Source organism: Danio rerio, chromosome 22 (genome assembly GCF_052040795.2).
Source record: "Danio rerio strain M-AB ecotype USA chromosome 22, GRCz13ab, whole genome shotgun sequence".
Taxonomy (NCBI): domain Eukaryota; kingdom Metazoa; phylum Chordata; class Actinopteri; order Cypriniformes; family Danionidae; genus Danio; species Danio rerio.
The window spans coordinates 16826601-16845000 of NC_141042.1; the positions used below are offsets into that span (position 1 = coordinate 16826601).

At 34.1% G+C, this 18400-nt stretch overlaps 1 protein-coding gene across 4 annotated transcripts in view; it reads left to right on the top strand.

Moving 5' to 3' along the window:
• The first annotated feature begins 229 nt into the window (after positions 1–229).
• The window catches only part of osbpl1a (oxysterol binding protein-like 1A), a 32011-nt gene continuing 13840 nt past the window's right edge, over positions 230–18400 (top strand). For 2 of the 4 annotated variants that reach the window (XM_087304138.1, XM_087304140.1), the window contains exons 1-17: positions 230–384; positions 501–568; positions 4922–5047; positions 5134–5219; positions 5330–5404; positions 6247–6358; positions 6438–6523; positions 7637–7781; positions 9919–9986; positions 10161–10205; positions 10289–10362; positions 11189–11252; positions 11350–11451; positions 12449–12571; positions 14888–14969; positions 15062–15168; positions 17227–17389. In XM_087304138.1, the coding sequence (XP_087160264.1) occupies positions 4924–5047; positions 5134–5219; positions 5330–5404; positions 6247–6358; positions 6438–6523; positions 7637–7781; positions 9919–9986; positions 10161–10205; positions 10289–10362; positions 11189–11252; positions 11350–11451; positions 12449–12571; positions 14888–14969; positions 15062–15168; positions 17227–17389 (1456 nt within the window). In that variant the 5' untranslated portion in view covers positions 230–384; positions 501–568; positions 4922–4923. Of the gene's footprint in view, positions 569–4921; positions 5048–5133; positions 5220–5329; positions 5405–6246; positions 6359–6437; positions 6524–7636; positions 7782–9918; positions 9987–10160; positions 10206–10288; positions 10363–11188; positions 11253–11349; positions 11452–12448; positions 12572–14887; positions 14970–15061; positions 15169–17226; positions 17390–18400 lie in introns of all 4 variants that reach the window. The other 2 variants (XM_087304137.1, XM_087304139.1) reach the window with 1 other exon arrangement.

Genomic DNA, 18400 nt, shown 5'->3' on the forward strand with positions numbered 1-18400 from the left:
CAAACACACTGTTGTTGTTATTATTATTATTATCATTAATAAGCCATTTATTATTATTATTATTATTATTAGTAGTAGTAGTAGTAGTAGTAGTAGTAGTAGTAGTAGTAGTATTAGTAGTAGTAGTAGTTGCAGTAGTAGTAGTTGTAGTAGTAGTAGAAGTAGTAGTTGACTTTTATTGTAGTTGTTTACGGTCTTTAACGAAACCGGAAGTGCACCGTCATCATGTGTTATGTCAGTCAGCTGGTCATTTACATGCTGCCGTATGATAGTTTGTGTGTGCGTTCAGTTCACGAGCAACAAGAAAGTTGCACAACAGTCTTAAAAGATGTTTGCGGAAGATGCTTTTAAAGAACTTTGCTCTGTTAGGAAAGCCTCAAATGTGTGAGTTACACAGACGGGAAGAGTTCATCACATGCTTTGTCAAATCTCTGATAAAAGCACAGTTTTATGGAACTTTGTGATGTATTTATTATTATTATTATTTATTTGTTCCGGAGTGATTCTTGACAAGGGGTGGTAACACATCTTTTGGAGGACCGAGTCATGCTTTAACGTTCAAAATCAGGCAAGTGTTATTTATATTTACGTTTTAAAAATGTCAAAACATCATTATACGTCTATTTTTTAATATATGTTTTACATGTTTTTTTTTTATTACAATTTTAAACTTAAATATATAATTATATTTACCGTATACAGTTAAGTTCTTTTTAAATTTTATTACATTAGTTGTATTCATTTGACTTCAGCCACTCATGACTCATGAGTCTTTGAGTTATACTCCCATTTTCGTTCATTGTACTCTCCCTATATTGTTTACCAGGGTAATTTGAATATTGGGTCTAAAATCTTTTATTAATGATGATCATATTAGTCATGCTTTAACTTCCAAAGTCAGGCAAGTGATATTCAGGTTTACATTTAAAAAATGTCAAAACATCATTATACATGTATTATTGAATATATTTTACATGTTCTATTATTATTTTTAGCTAAAATATATAACTTTATTTGCTTGATACAGTTCAAAATGTTTCTTATTTTATTTTTATTACATTTTTTTTATCAAGTTATGTTTGAAATTTCTGAATATTACTTGAAATTTGCTCAGGTTTATATGATCTTGGAACATAATAATTGATCTATAATATGCATTTTTATTTATTTACTAAAGCTACATTCATGCAGACATATTTGACTGCAGCCGCTCATGAGTCATTCAGTTATATTCCAATATTCCTTCATTTTACAGTCCCTATATTGTTAACATTACATTATTATATCGTTTACATTAGCACTATTTAATTGACTATGTTGTACTGTAATAGTCACTGGCTGATAATATGAGCCATGCTTTAACTTCCAAAGTCAGGCAAGTGTTTTTCATATTTATATTTCTAAAATGTCAAAACATCATAATATATTGTATAATAAATCTTTTACATGTTCTATTATTATTTTAAACTAAAATATATAACTATATTTGCCTTAAAAAGTTTAAAATTCTTTTTATTTAAATTTTTATTAAGTTATATTTGAAATTTCTGAATATTACTTTAAATTTGCTCAGGTTTATATGATTTAAGAACCATATAATTGATCTATAATATACATATTCATAGTTTTTGTATTAATTTCTACTGATGCTACATTCATGCATACATATTTGACTCCAGCCGCTCATAAGTCATTAAGATAAAGTTGTTTTTTTTACTCCTATTTTCGTTTATTGTACTCTCCCTATATTGTTTACCAGGGTAATTTGAATATTGGGTTTGAAATCCCATCTAAGTATGACTTTAAAGCAACATTAGCACTATTTAATTGACTATTGTGATAGTCACTGGCTGATCATATGAGTTCCCTATTCAGATATTGCAAAGAATGCTTGTCTGAAATTATATTATTAAGGAGAATGTCTGAATGTGCGAATATAAAACCAAGTTTAGCTCAGTTCATGAGACTAAACTCTGAAGTCATGAGTGATAAACCCACATCCTGGTGACAAGACATTTATGAACTTGAAACCTAAGCCTCTATTTAATGGCTTTTATCTCATTCTACTCAAACGTTAGGCATTAAATAAAAACATTTTAATTAAATTGTTCAGAATATTTAGCGATGTTCAGATGTGCTTGAAGGAAGGCTTGAGATGTCTAGAATGTCACATGACAGTTATGATGATTCCACATATTCCTACATGTAATTAGTTTTGTAATCATTACCAGCTTATTGTCTATTAGTTTCAGCCGTTACAAGCTTGCAAAACTTGTAGTGTAACTTCCTTCAGGAAATAATCGACAGCCATACCTAGTTCAGATGTAGGAATTTGATGTATTCTATTGATATTGGAAACACTGGTGTGCATAAATGAACCGTTTCACACAGTTAAGTTGTGCTTAAGACTCGGTTTGGCATGTAAATAAGTGTTAGCTTTAGGGTGTTGACCTAAATTTAACACAAAGAAAGCTTTATGTTTTAATAAACTGCTATTGCGTTAAAAGGGACGTGGTTAATCTGCATATCCAGCCTTTTTTTCCCTGCTTGGTTGAACAAGCTGGCTTCTTGAGCTCTTAGGATTAGCTAAAATGTCATAGAGGTTTTCTCTGGTGGTTCATATATTACAAGGGGGTTCCTGATGCTAGCACAGAGCATTTTCTACAGAACATTCCTGCATAGCAAGGCTGTGTCATGTGCTGCTCTCCTTTTCCCTCCTATTTAAACAAGGAAATCACATGGCAGCTGCTTCAAAGAATTTGAATTTGTCTTCGTGTTTTAGTTTAATTGCTCCTGTTAAAAAGTGAAAGGCAAATAAATTGGAGTATTAATGACATTCAGATGCAGATTATGTTTTGAAATGTTTTAGCTTTTTGCGATGTGGTTGCTAGGGTGCTGTACATGTATTTTTCCTTATTACAGGGGAGTTACTAAGGTGTTCTGGAGGATTTTTAGTGTCGTTGCTATGCAGTTGTTAAAAAAACTAATTCTCAGCATGTTGTTATTCTTTTGGGGTGCTATGGAGTTGCTATGTTATTCTCAGTGGTTATTGGGGTGTTCTTACAGTAAGGAGGTGTGTGTTTAATATTGATTTGATCAGTTGTAGTTTGAAATTACGCTGGTTTTCTCTTAGGGCTTATTATGCAGTTTGTCGCTATCTTGTGGATGAACATCAACAACCGTTTTTTCTCAAAGACAGGCAATGTGCTCTCTCTCAAAATATATAAATATTTTAAAATAGGCACTATCCTTATGAATAAACTGCAAAGCGTCAATCTAAACAACTAAATTCTTAACTAAAAAAAGCCTCAAATGTACATTGTGTTGTCCAAAAGCTGCAATATTTGTCAAAACTGTAGAGTGTCCTCTGCTTGTTGCTGTATGTGGGCGGAGTATTACACAAGGGTAAAAGTTGAAGAGGCTTGTCGAGTGCTGTTACTGGGAGAATATTGCACGGCTATCAGCCAATTCAAGAACCAGACAGAATGTATAAATGTGGCTATTACCATGCTGGATTACAGTTGTTTTTGTAGCAATGAATTTAAGGTGTTTTGAGTGTTTGTTTTTTAATTGCGTTGCTATGTAGCTGTTAAAATGTAATGTAACACATTTCTGTGTAGTTTCTAAGAAGTAAGGGATTTTTTTGTGTGTGATGCTATTGACTTGTTATGACCGTTATTTAGCATGTTGCTATGAAGTTGCTAACTTGCTAGGGTGTCCTTGCAGTCCTGAGGTTCATTCTGCGTACCTCGCTTAAATGATCTAAGACACAGGTGTCAAACTCGGTTCCAAAAGGGCCGCAGCTCTGCACAGTTTAGTTCCAACCCTAATTAAACACACCTGATCAAACTTATTGAGTCCTTCAGGCTTGTTTAAAACCTACAGGTAAGTGTGTTGGAGCAGGGTTGGAACTAAACTGTGCAGGGCTTCGGCCCTCCAGGAATTGAGTTTGACACCCCTGATGTAAGATGATTTGGCAGATCCTGGATCTGTTCATCTTGATAACTGATCTCTGGCTAATTTTGGTTCTTCAAACAAGTTGTGAATCAGATTAAAATGTCTGGATGAACTGATCTGGGATCGCTCCGTGTGTTATGAAGGACAGATCTATCCATCCCTGAAATCATGATCAGCATTGCAACGATTGGCTGACAGCACATCAGCGTAATGACATCATCTGATTAATATTCAATTATCCATGTGAGCAAAATAACATAAAATTCATAGGAAACGGTTTGTTAAATATGATACGCAATAACTTTCCACCTTTGTTGTGGGCTGCAGGCTTTGCACTTGCATCCGTCGAGTATTTAGCAAATTATTAAGTTTTACAGTTAGAGCGGATGTTCTTTATTATTGTAGCCATAGTAGTATAGAGTAGCTGCTTTCTTAATCGGTGTAAAGAATAACTGTATATTTAAATTTTTTTAGCATCACAAAAGCATTTTTATGTTGGTAAAGGTGTCTGCAACTTTTGTGAAACATCAAATCACCATCTTAGGTGTCAAAACATGTTCATGACTGCATAAGTGTATTATTGCTTAAAAAAAGTAGAATATTGTGGATATTATCATACACAAATTGTACGAAAGCGATTGTACACATTCGTATCTTTAAACTACCTTTCTCATTGTTCTTTTTTTTTGGAGCGCAGATTGCATAGGTTTTATTAATATATAGTTTTAAACTATATATATCCTGTATATGAAATGAGCCTGCTCCCGAGCAGGTTTGAGCTACCGGACCTGTTTTTATGACAACAGCTCTCGAATGAGTGTTGAAGAACGAAACAATTCTGGATCATGTCAAATAGTCAATAATTAAATCCAGCTAATTGAGTAATCCATGACCCCTGTTCTTCATTTAATTAACTCTGGGCTCAGGTCTTTAGTTTGAATGCTGTCACATTTAATCTCTGCAGTCATGGAGGAGCTGGATCCGGAGGAGCAGTTCCTCAGGGATGCCAGGAACGGGAACCTAGAAGGCATCCAGAGGCTTCTCATGTGCAAGATAAAGGAGGAGGCCAACATCGACATCAACTGCAAGGGTAAAACACATCCTTAGGTTTAATTGACCATTCATAATGTACCAGATGTTTTAGAGCACCTCTAAAAGCATTGTATTGCATTTCAGGCAAGAGCAAATCAAATCATGGCTGGACACCGCTTCATCTGGCCTGTTATTTTGGACACAGAGATGTTGTTGAAGCATTACTGAAGGTGTGATCGTCTCAGGCTTTTGATATTAAGACGCTTTCTTATATATGTGTTGGTTTATGAATTGAAGATGAACTTATTGTCTAATTTAAGCTCATCTGCATGTCCTACAGGCTGGAGCTGATGCCAATTTGCCAAATAATGTTGGAGATACACCACTCCATAAAGCAGCATTCACAGGGAGAAAAGTGTGTATTTATGGCGTCATATATCATTATATGTTTTATAATATTGTTTAATGGAGATGTATGGTCCCATTTGGAGGGTTTCTTATAAACATTCAACAGTGGAATTGAGCTTTATTAATATAATATTGGTAATATTAATTATTAATAATGTTTTAAATTATTATCATGAAAAAAATCAACCATACAATATAGGTTACACAAAACAATGGGCATAGAAATAAACTAGCATCATATCATATCAATCTTAATTTGATTAAACATAAATATAGCAACTATAATGTAATAACAACTACAAAACTTCTAATATTATTATTATTATTATGGAAATCATAATATTACAGGTATAAGAATAGTTTTGCAGACTTATTGACAACTACTTGTTTTGTATACTTATAGTGAAAACTAAATTAGTATAGTAATAAATATCATAATATTGTTCATAATATTGCAATTATTAGTGTAAAAATACTTTTAGTAAAATACTCTTAATACTTTATACATACATACATACTTTGCACATTTATTATTAATATTATCATTATCATTATTATTATTATCATTATTATAATTATTATTTAAAATTTTTTTTTTTATTGTTGTTGTACAAAATTAATTGCCGTAGTTTATTAATCAGTAATATTTTTCTCTTCTTAGAATCATAGTAGTCATTAAATAGTAATATAATATTCATAATGGGAATGACTTGTTTAACCTATATACCTAGAATGCTGAACATTTACTGAATGCTTAACATTAATTTGATGTTAAACACTGATTGGATGCTGAATCCTGAACACTGATTGGACTGAGAATACTAACTGAATGCTGATTGTGCTGTTTAGGAGGTTGTGATGTTGCTCCTTCAGCATGACGCTTGTGCTTCGGTTATCAATGGGATGGCGCAGATTCCTAAAGACATTACACAGAGTGCCGAGATTAAAAGCATGCTGGAGGGTAAGCTTGAACAACACAAAGAATGACAGTGCTGTGGAATCTACCTTTGTTGCTAAACTATTAAATGTAAACTTACTAGCTACTGAGAGGACAGAAGAGAGGAAACTGGAGGAGCAGCTGCTGGAAGCGGCGCGAGAAGGAGCCGTATCTACACTCACAAGACTGGTAACCTTACTAACTTTATTATGTGTAGTTTTTCAATTGCTATATTGCAAAATAATAGTGTTTGTATATATGTACACACACACACAAGCACATATCTATGCATGAACTTTTTTTTTGGGTGGATGGTTTCTGGGTTCAGAAAATCTTTTTAAGTTCAGAAAGTTGTGTTGACACACACCGGGAAAAAAAACTCTTCTCAAATATTGCACTTACAAAACAATTCTATGTTGTAATTTTTATTGTTGTTTGCAATAGTGCTACTGTGCTGCCATGCCAACGTGGGTAAAATGATGCAACTGTTTTATTGGCTTGTGTTTTTAAAAGAATAATAATAAAAAGTCATTAAATCAATTATTACAAAGCATTTTTTAGTTTGGCTTTTGGTCAAGTCTATTGATCATTTTCATTTCCATTTAGGTGCAATCCAATCCCTACTATCAACATTTAACAGTTAGACGTGATTTGGTTCAAGTTTTATTTCAGAACATATACATGTATAGTTTGAAATAGAAAAATGATCAAATCAGCTGTAAATGTTGATAGTAATATTTTATTTACACACGCATGGCATTTATTGACTCAAAACAACTGAGAAATAATTACCACTTTGAAAATAGACATGATCAGGATGTACGTACGAGATGTAGAATCGGCCACTCAAGACTTATCATACTTGTTAAAAGGGGAAGAAAAACCTAATTGTAACTTGTGTACGATTATTTTGTGGATAAAACATATTTTAATAGAATGTGTGTTTTTAAAGGAAATTAGAGAACGTTTTTATTCAGGAAATATTTTAAGGGAAATAAAAAGGTATTTTCTGGAGGAATTGTAGAATATTTATCATTAATCCAACTAAAATATTGTATTTGACTCTTTTTAGTGTTTTTGTTTGTACAGTGGATGTTTATTAATAAGCCGATATGATTGCATGTTATATTGTTTATTTAGTATAGGTTTTACCATGAATATAGCCTGACATGGCATTAAAACCTAAATACATAAATAAATATTGAATTAAAACTATCCTGTTCTAATCTGTTATCATTCTACCCGTCATTTAGCAATAATTCGGTATGACCTGCATACTGTAACTCTTGTTTATTTGTGTAGCTGAACTTGAAGAAACCTCCAAATATAAACTGCACGGATCTGCTGGGAAACACACCACTGCATTGCGCCGCTTACAGAGGCCAGAAACAGTGCGCTGTCAAACTTCTGCAGCACAAGGCCAATCCTAACGTCAAGAATAAAAACGGTAACGTGTGTCTACCTTTTTGACTAGCTGTAGAATTGGTTAGAATTGGACAAGCTCACAATGGTTTAAATCCTATATCATCTGTATTTAGTATCATTCACTTATGATTGGACTGACAGAATGCATATTAACACCAATTGAAAACAGGGCAGGGGTGGTCAAAAGTGGACAAACTCAATGTTTTGGATATTTTTGTCACCAGGGGCCTGTTTCAGAAAGGAGGTTAAGTGAAAACTCAGAGTATTTTAACCCTGAAATGAGAGAAACTCTGGGTTTTCGGTTTCAAAATAGCAGGTTTGTTAAACTCAAATCAGGGTCATAAAAATCATAAGTCAAGCCTGTTTCTGAAATAAAGGTAACTTTAACTTAGAGTCAGTTACTGTGGTAACTTACTCTGTGAATCTAACCTGGTCTGGAGCAGGTTTTATTCTCTAAACTCTGAGTTTCTGTCGGTCTCCTCCCCTTTTTTAAAGTTGAAGCGTATTTCTCGCATTAGCCTTACATTTCCACACACCTATTTTAGAGCTCATTTTGGAGATGGCTATAAAAACGATTGATGGAAACGTCATGATTCACATAACTTTTGAAAATATTCATAATAAAACATTTGCATAACTGAGTTGGTTAAACTTTTATTTGATAAGAAAAGATGCGCATAAACTACGAAGTGCACTTAACAAATTACAGTATTTACATTAAAAAAAGTTTGTTAGAGATGATGATGAAAATGTGTGTAAATGGACAAACCAGCAGACTGAGCACACTGCAGAACATCTTAAATGTTGTTTTAGTCATTCTAAAATGCCCTAACTGTTTCAGTATTAGTGTCTATTATTAATTACCTCCGAGCGTCTGGAGCGTGTCAAGATCACCGCGTCTGGCTTCAAACGCCCCCACGTGTTCATTGTGTCTTCTGAGGCGCAAGTATTAAATAAAAAATCATTAACGCAGCTTGTTCTACCGCAGTAAATTCTGTTTTTACTGTTGATATTTGGCGCAAGTTAATCAGGAAGTGACGATTGTGTTCTCTTCGACTCGTTGGATAAAAACGCTGCTTTATTCGCATCTTTTAGGCATTATTCCAGTTTTGCACAAATTTATGTAATAGCCTATATTTTGATGGAAACACAGCTATTGCCTACATTTTTGTCACACACAGAACAAAGTCACGTACAAGGCTTGTCTTTTTTCATAAATATTTAGCTTAACCTTCGACATGTACTGTTACTAGATTAATGGGATTATTATTCTGTCTAAAAATTATTTTTAGCACTGCTTAGGTTCTTAATGTTATATCAACCTCTAACACTTGATCAATAAAAAGGCAGACACACAAGTGCACTGTTAAAATATTAAAACTGATAAACGTGTATAAAAGTTTAGAAAAAAGTATAAACGTCACACATTATATTACTTATTTTATTATACTTAAATGTTTAAATAATTTAAATAAAAAATTACGCATTAACTTGAGCAGCTGTTTTCCCAGGCTAACTGTCTCTGTTTCACTGATGGTTGTTTCTTTTTAAGTATATACACTCATATTTGCTAAAACTTTGCATGAGCAGATCAAGTTCAGCTGGGGAAAGAAATGCTGATCTCTTTTTTTAAGATCTTGCCATGGTCACTCATAATATCTGCGCTCCATTGATAATGCCTTTTTATAGTCACAGTGTGCGCGCTTAACTCTGAGTTGGTCTACTCAAAGTTGATTGACCCAACTCAGATCAGCTATTCTGAAACCGAAAACTCAGAGTTTTTATTCTCTCGGTAAATCAACTCAGAGTTCAAGTTTAAACTCCGAGTTGTTTGAACCTCCTTACTGAAACAGGCCCCAGGTGTTTGGTGTCATTCACTTGTGATTGGATTTACTGAGGTGCATCTTATACTAATTAAAAACAGGGCTGTAGTGTTCAAATGTTTACCGACTCCAAATGTTATATACACTGTTAATACCTGCAATTGCTGTAATTGGATTTACTAAAATGCATTTTAATACTAGGTGTAAACAGAGCTATAGTGGAAAAGCTCCAGATGTTTTAGATTTTGTTTACATCTGTAATTACTATTTATTGTGACTCACTTTTGATTGGGTTGAAGCTGAGCTGAAGCTAATTCATGCACTTGTTGTTTTCAGATCAGACTGTTTTTGACTTGACTAACGATGCAGAAATGAAGCAGATCATTGCAGGAAATGTTGTGAAAGTAGGTTGATTAAGCTAGGGAGCTCTGTCTCAGTGTCACAAATGTATGTGATGCATGTTGTGCACTTTTAAAACACCATTGTCCTTCTCATATCATACTAAAACATTCTTTGTTTTGCGAATTTGACTGCTTTTTTCAATGAATTTGTTTTTTTGTGATATTTGAATCTGGCAGGGCATGACACGGCATGTTAAAATGTTTGAAGGGCCTCTTTGGAAGGTATTTAAAGTGTTTATCTATAGTATGGCTATGTATTTTTTATATTATTTTTTATTGTGTAATTTTTCTTTTTTGTTTTCCAGAGTTCAAGGTTTTTTGGCTGGCGCTCCTACTGGGTGGTTCTTCAAGACGGGGTCTTGTCATGGTACCCTAAACAGTGCGTATTTTCCTTCAGTTGTATTTTGTAAAAACATCAAGGTTATTATTATTATTATTATTATATTTTTAAAATATTATTTAACAGACCATTGAAATTTTCACAGTATGTCTAATAATATTTTTTTTCTTCTGGAGAAACTCTTATTTGTTTTATTTTGGCTAGAATAAAATTAGTTTTAACATTTTTTTAAAGCCATTTTGAGATCATTTTCAAAATTATTAATCTATTTAAGCTATATATTTTTATTATAGTCTACAGAACAAATCATCATTATACAACCTGCCTAGTTAGCTTAATTAACCCAGTTAAGCCTTTAAATGTCACTTTAAGCTGTATAGAAAAATTGCAAAATGTGCTAAAAAAATATTTAAAACTAATTTTTGTTTGTTTCATCCTGTTTTTGCATCAAGATCTTAGAAGAAAATAGCATTTAATGATGGCAGTTAAAGACAAAACATTTACAGAAGATACCGTCTAAAAATGGTTTAATTGCAGTGTTTGATTCTTTCTAATGCATTAACGTCACAATAAATACAAAATAAAACACATTTCTGAAAATGTAATGATGAAATGTAATAATAATAAAAAGTAATTACACTTATAAACTACTAATTATCATTGTAATGTTATAATCTTTTTTACGCATCTACTTCTGAATAGATAATACCTATATTGCTAAAATTATACTATTATTTTTTATAAAAATAATTATATTAATTATATTAATCAATTATAAATAAATATGTGTAAATTATACTACTATTGTTTTTTTTGTTTTTTTCAATAAACTGCTGTTTTTTTTGTTTCAATTTATCTCCTCAAGGACGGATGCGGATTCAAACACACGCCGGCAAGGTTGTAAACCACTAACACAAGCACACTGCATGGTAAGACTCACTTAATCATCTGTGTCAATTATAAATTAGTCATTTTTGTTTTGTTGTTTTAACGCATCTGCTCTTTTTAAATTTGTGCAACTTTCAGATTAAAGCGAAAGATAACTGCTATTTCACGGTCAAATGCTTTGACGACAGCGTTCACCATTTCAAAGTGACCCAGAAGAACAACCCTGAAGAAAGCAGAAAAGTGAGATTCCTCCCGGCCTGTTTATTTTGTCCAGAACAGTCTGTATTGTGTCCGTTTGGAAAAAATGAGTGTGTATGATTGCACATTCTGAACCCGATTAAAGGGACAGTTCACCCAAAAATATGCAAACCAGTTGAGGAAGATGTTTTGAAGAATGTTTGGGAAAAATTGACTCTTTGAGTTTGTACTGTGGATGTCAGTGGCATTTTCCCCCCAACATTCTTCAGAATATCTTGTTTTGTGTTCAACAAAAGAAAGAAAGTTTACAACCACTTTAGTGTTAGTAAATGGTGAGGTAATGCAACGTATTCGGTCCCATTTGACACACATTAATGTACAGAAAGCAGATAAACACTTTTATATGCTAGGAAAAATTAATGTAAGGGACAAATCTAGCTAAAATGGAATGAACACATGCATTATCAGCTTACAAAGCATGATCAGCTTATGTAAATGTAAATACATTAAATTATTTATTAAAAATGACAACTGATATAGCAAATAAAGGTAGATGACATTTAATTATGGCATAATAATTCATTTTGTTATTGACTTATTCCAGATTTGTCCAGATTCCAGACATTTCAAGTATTTTCCATCATTTTATTTAATCTTGAATAATATATATATAAAAATGATGGTAAACTGAATTCATTTTCAATGCAAAATAAGGCAAAACATTTGATTCTGTTACTGACTTTTAACCATTTTTTGGAAGTCTTTTAGTTAATATTTTTAAAACGAAATGTTGCTAAATACACTTATAAAAAATGTTTAAGACATGACTAGATTGTGTTATTATACAAAACAGTTGTACCTACGATTCTAGACTCTCCCTAATGAAGTATTGTATGTGTGATTTACTTGCATTAGGAGGTTATTAGTCTGCATGTAAATTGTGACAACATGTTATTTCATTAATCTGTTTTTTTAAGTTATAAGTGTATTAGTGTGCATGTAAAAAAACATGCTCAATAATGTGTGTTGTGTTTTTCAGATGTGGCTGGAGGCCATCGAGGAGCATTCGGCCTTCAGCACTCATTACTGCTCACAGGAGCCTGACAGCGAGGAAGAGGAGGACAATGCTGTGTCTGTGAATGAGCTTTCTGAGTCACTTCAGGTGAGAAATCACATTAGTCCAGATAAATCAACACATCAGCTGATTAAATACGCATACGGCTGTTTTTCCTTTCTCTTCTGTGAAAAGATGTAGATGTTGATTTGAAAGCTTAATCATGCGACGCTTTGAGTTTATTATCTTTGTTTTCTGAGGTGACTTTTTGCCATTGGTAATGGTTTTACGTTCTATATTTCACACTACTATTATTACTACTTTCAGCACTGTGAATTAAATAGTATGATTAATTTGTAGATTTTTGAGTCTGGCTGAAACTGAACTTAATTTACTTCAACAATTTTAATATTTAGTTGAGTACAAATTCTACACACAATACCCCAGAATGACAATGTAAAAAAAGATTTTTGTTGTTGCAAATTTAATAAAAACAAAAAAGCTGAAAAACCACTTGTACAGAAGTATTCACAGCCTTCACTCAATACTTTGTTGATGCACCTTTGGCAGCATTTACAGCCTCAAGTCTTTTTGAATATGATGCCACAAGCTTGGCACACCTGTCTTTGGGAATTCCATTCCTCTTTGCAGTACCTCTCAAGCTCTATCAGGTTGGATGGTAAGCCACAGTGTACAGCCATTTTCAGATTTCTCCAGAGATGTTCAATAGGATTTACATCTGGGCTCTGGCTGGGCCCCTCAATGACATTCACTGAGTTGTTGTGAAGCCACTCCATTGATATTTTGGAGGTCAAGAGCACTCTGAAGCAGGCTTTCATTCAGGATGTCTCTGCACATTACTGTGTTCATCGTTCCTTCTGTCCTGACTAGTCTTCAAGTTCATGCTGCTGAAAAACGTCTCCACAGCATAATGCTGCCACCATCATGCTTCACTGTAGGGATGGTATTAGCCTGGTTTCCTCCAAACCTAATGTCTGGCATTCACTCCAAAGAGTTCAATTTTAGCCTCATCAGACCAGAGCATTTGGTTTCTTATGGTCTGAAAGTCCTTCAGATGCCTTTTGGCAAATTTCAGGTGGAAAGTGGCTTTCCTCTGGCCACTCTACCTCACAGGCTTGATTGATGGATTGCTGCACAGATGGTTGACTTTCTGTAAGGTTCTCCTCTCTTCACAGGACAACGCTGAAGCTCAGACAGAGTGATCATCTGGCTATTGATTACCCCTGGCTAAGGCCCTTCTCCCCAGATTATTTAGCTTAGATGGCCAGCCAGCTCTAGGAAGAGTCCTGGTGGTTCCAAACATCTTCCACTTACGGATGAGGGAGGCCACTGTGCTCATTGGAACTTTCAGAGCAGCAGAAGTTTTTCTGTAACCTTCCCCAGCCTTGTGCCTCGACAATCCCGTCTCTGAGGTCTACAGACAATTCCTTTGTCTTCATGCTTGGTTTGTGCTTTGACATGCACCGTTAACCCTAGGACCTTATATAGACAAGTGTATGCCTTTTCAAATAAATCAACCAATCAAGCAATCAAATGAATTTACCACAGGTGAACTCCAATTAAGCTGATGAAACATCTCAAAAATGATCAGTGGAAACAGAATGTACCTAAACTCAATTTAGAGCTTCACGGCAAAGGCTGTGAATACTTATGTACATGTGAATTTTTAATTTTTTTGTATTTTTTTTTTAAATAAATTTGCAACCATTTCAAAAATCTTTTTTTCGCATTGTCATTATGGGGTATTTTGTGTAGAAAGAGGAAATAAATTAATTAAATCTATATTGGAATAAGGCTGTAACAAAAAAATATGGAAAAAGCGAAGCGCTAAGAATACTTTCCAGATGCACTGTAGATGCTATTTTAAAATGACTCAAAGTAAATTACTTAATAATAATAATTAAAAATTTGAATGAAATATAAATGTTAAAAGTTTTAAATAAAAAAAAATGTTTAATGTATTTTAAAATTTTGCTTTCATTTTATTCAATATTTATAGGACTTAAATTGAATACAGTACAGATTTTATTTAAAAATGGCTGTTACCGTGTAAAACATTTAAAGTAAATTAACTAGTAATAATTATCTTAATAACAGTACTATAATATAAATTAACTATATTAATTAGCCATGATTACATTAATTAATTACATTTCATAATCATAGCAACTAAAATTCTATCCCGCACAAAAATGTGCTATAAATAGACACGGTTATGTCTCATGTCTAAATATTTCTACTGTAAAAACAAGATTCACTTAGCTTCCCTTTTCGCTTTTTAACCGCAGGAAGTGGCAACTAGGAAGTTGACTAACCCTGACCCTTTCTTGCAGTCATACACTTTCTGCTCCACAACATCCTATTTATGTTTTTCTGTTGTTTTGTTCCTCTTTTGTTTGGCAGCGGGCCGAGTCCTGTCACCAGAGACTGGAGAAGGAGGTGTTGAGTCTCCTGTCCATGGTAAAAGAAGACGGCCTGGCGGAAAGTAAGACCTTAAATCATCCACAGCATCTGATTGGCTGAAACCAAAAAATCAACATTTTTAAAGCTGCAGTGTTTTTTTTTATATTCTTACAGAAATCCCTGTGACGGTCATTCAGAAGCTGAAGGATGTCTGTGAAGCCTCCAGTGAAAGCTGCTCCTCACTGCACCGGTGTCTGGAGCTCTTTTCCAGACAAGAAGGAGTGCGTGTTCATTTCACTGGACGCATACATTGATATGTTGAGTGGTTAAAGGGACAGTTCACTCAAAAGTGAAAAATTTTCCATAATTTACACACCCTCAAGCCATCCTTGTATACAGTATATAATGTTCTTCTGTAAGAGGAACACAGTCAGAGTAGTTTTAATGTTTATCCTGGCTCCTCCACACTGTATAATTGTGTTGGACAGTGGTGTTTATTTTGAAGCATCCAAAAGCGCACAAATCCAACGTAAAACTAAGCCAAAGCAAAAAGCATAGATTCACCAAGAGGCGACATTCTAGTGCGATTTTGAAACAGCCACTAGATGCCGCTAGTGTCACGCGGCGGCCATTTTGGAATAAAAATTCTAAAAGAAAAACAGCATATTATAAGTCTATAAAATAAACTATTGAAAGTGCTGATGATTGTAATAGTAAGTGTTGTATTGTCATGTAACTCAGCTTTAATGGGCTTTTTAAATAAATAATTTTAAAACAAAGCAGCTGCTTGCCATTGCGACAGCAATAAGATCCAATAAACGGCCGATCGCTTTCACTCCAAAATGGCGGAATCGCAGGGCTGTTGCTGGGCGCTGCTGTTGCAATGTAGCGTTCTATTGAATGTCGCCTCTTGGTGATTCTAAGCTCTTTGGCCAGAGTTAACGCATGTTTTATAAAGTGGATTAAACAGTCCAAAAAGCAAATATTAATCTCACAACACAAAGACATTAAGCTCATAACAAAATGGAAGTGCTCCCAACCACTAGGTGTCTGTTAGTCCACAAACGGACAGTTGTACGCGCATCTCACAAATATTTTTTTTTTCATTTTGTGAACATTGCAGATGGGTATGCCCAGGGGTAAAAACCCGCTTCTTACACCTTGGTAGCAATGTATTGTGACACATTTCTTGTGGCGTCATTGGGTAATCACTGTAACTCGCCATTCAAACAGAACAAGAAGTAGTAGTTGGTGTTTCGCTGCCACCTAGTAAATGAGAGAATTTCCATTGTGTTGTAAGCTTAATGTTTGCTTATTGAAATATTGTTACAATTTCATCTTAATGTCTTTGTTTTGTGAGATTAAAGTTTGGTTTTTGAAATGTTGTTGTGCTGTGCACTACTGAGCCATCGTAGATTGGTTTGTTTTTGTATATTTCTTAAAATGCGGGCAGCTGCTGAGTGCATGGACAACTACTTGGCTGACCTTCAGCTCGAATGATGCATGAACTTAGATTACTTAGATTTTGGGTAAAATACCTATTTATGATGTGAGGAGATGAACTGGATAATGTGGTTTGTGAGTGAATTTCTGAAAACAGACACCCAAGATAACATTAACAGAATAATTTGATAAGTTTTGTAATGTCGACATACTGTAAATGTAAAACGTATAAAAAGTTACCGTAACCTAATTGAGGGCTGAGCTATTAATCGAAACTAATTTTTAAAAACTGGTAGTGTCATGCACATCTTGTCAGGAAAACATGGTTCTGTGATCAGTTGTAAATCTCCAAAGAACAGCAGAGGGCGCTCTTGTGTGGAAACTCCAAACGAAATGAAAAAGAAACCCAGGACAATTACCATAGCATTGTGTTGTAAACAGACGATTTAACTGCTGTCATTGATTTCAGCGTGACTAATAATCACACGACTACTGAATCATCTCACATGAGGATTAATTTTAAACATTAACCAAAAGTTCTAAAGTGAGTTTGGAATAAAAACCTGTTTTTATGTTGTATTTTTAACGTGCAGCGTTTACTACACAGCTATTGTTTGCTGAGAAGCAGTTGTTGCTATCATAAAACAATTATCATTATAGTTTGATTAAATCGATTTCGATGTTGATCGTGATATTGTGTTGCTTGTTAGTGAACTTCAACTCAGTGAAGTAAATGCTGCTCAATATGAAAGGTTTTATAAAACTAGCTTTACTGACAAAACACCAATAAATACCCCCTTTGATTAATCGCCCAGTCCTTTCAGTCTTTTGTCAGGTCAGATTTGATGAGATCTACTTGATTTTATTATTAATAGAGTGTGTCTGTTTATATACAGGCGCGCAGTGTGAAACTGGAGCAGGAGGTGGAGAAGAATAAAATCCTGTCGGAGGCTCTGCAGACTCTGGCCACTGAACATCATGAGCTGGAGCAGTCGGTGGTCAAAGGCTCATCGCCGCGTAGTGTCCTCAGCGATGACGAGTTCTATGATGCTCTGTCTGGTGTGTATGTCTGAGAGGAACTAAACTAATGGCTGAAATGATAAGGCTCAGTACATGTTTTTCATGCATTGGACATTTATAACGTTACTTAATATAGAAACACAAAATGTCTGTTTTTTTTTAACTATCCAAAACATTAGAAAAGTGGCTTATTTGCTGACATACATACCTGCATTATCCTGAATGTTTTGAAGAATAGTCAAATCCAGAGCTTGAGAAATAAGCAATTTTAACTAGTGACCTGCTAATGATGTCATACACCTTAAATTTCTGTTTTTGATTTATATTAAACATAGAAATGCCAATGATGCTTTAATATACATGTATTATTTAAGCAAGAGCAACGTTAAAACAGACCCCTAAAGTGTGTTTAGTATGATAAAAGAGCGCTGCGTCTTCTCCATGTGGTCATGAGAACCAGATGCGGTTGTCTGTGCCATAATAAAAACTCTGCTGCTTTTGTGCCGCGTCTTGCACATCTCTCATCAGCAATGGGTTATATGCGCATGGACTTTTCATTCAAACAGTCAGTCAGCCCCAGGGCTTCCAGTTAATTGTGATCCCATACAAATCGCCACATTTAAGATCTGATTTCTTTAAAAAAACATTGATCTTCACTGCCTAGCTGACAATATAAAGTGGGTATCAGACCAAACAAGAAGCACTGCATTCAGTTCTATCTTTCCGCACCATGTCTTTAAAATATGGAAATTAATTTTACCTCAGTATTTTCAGTGAAATTGCTGCACTAGTCTGCGGTTATATATTAAACGTTTTTTTTTAAGCAACCAAATGGATGCTTAAGTCTATTTAACTGATTATATTTTAATTACATTACAACATCAATACTGTCAAAGGAACCTTATGAAATTAAAAACAGTCACATAAAGCTTTCACCAGAAGTTTGAAAAACACTAGCTGTGCATATAGCCCCTTGTTTCAGTGCTCTTGTTTATTTCGACAAAAACCCTACTCAGTGTTTGTGCTGCAAAACACCTCTTACTATAAAAC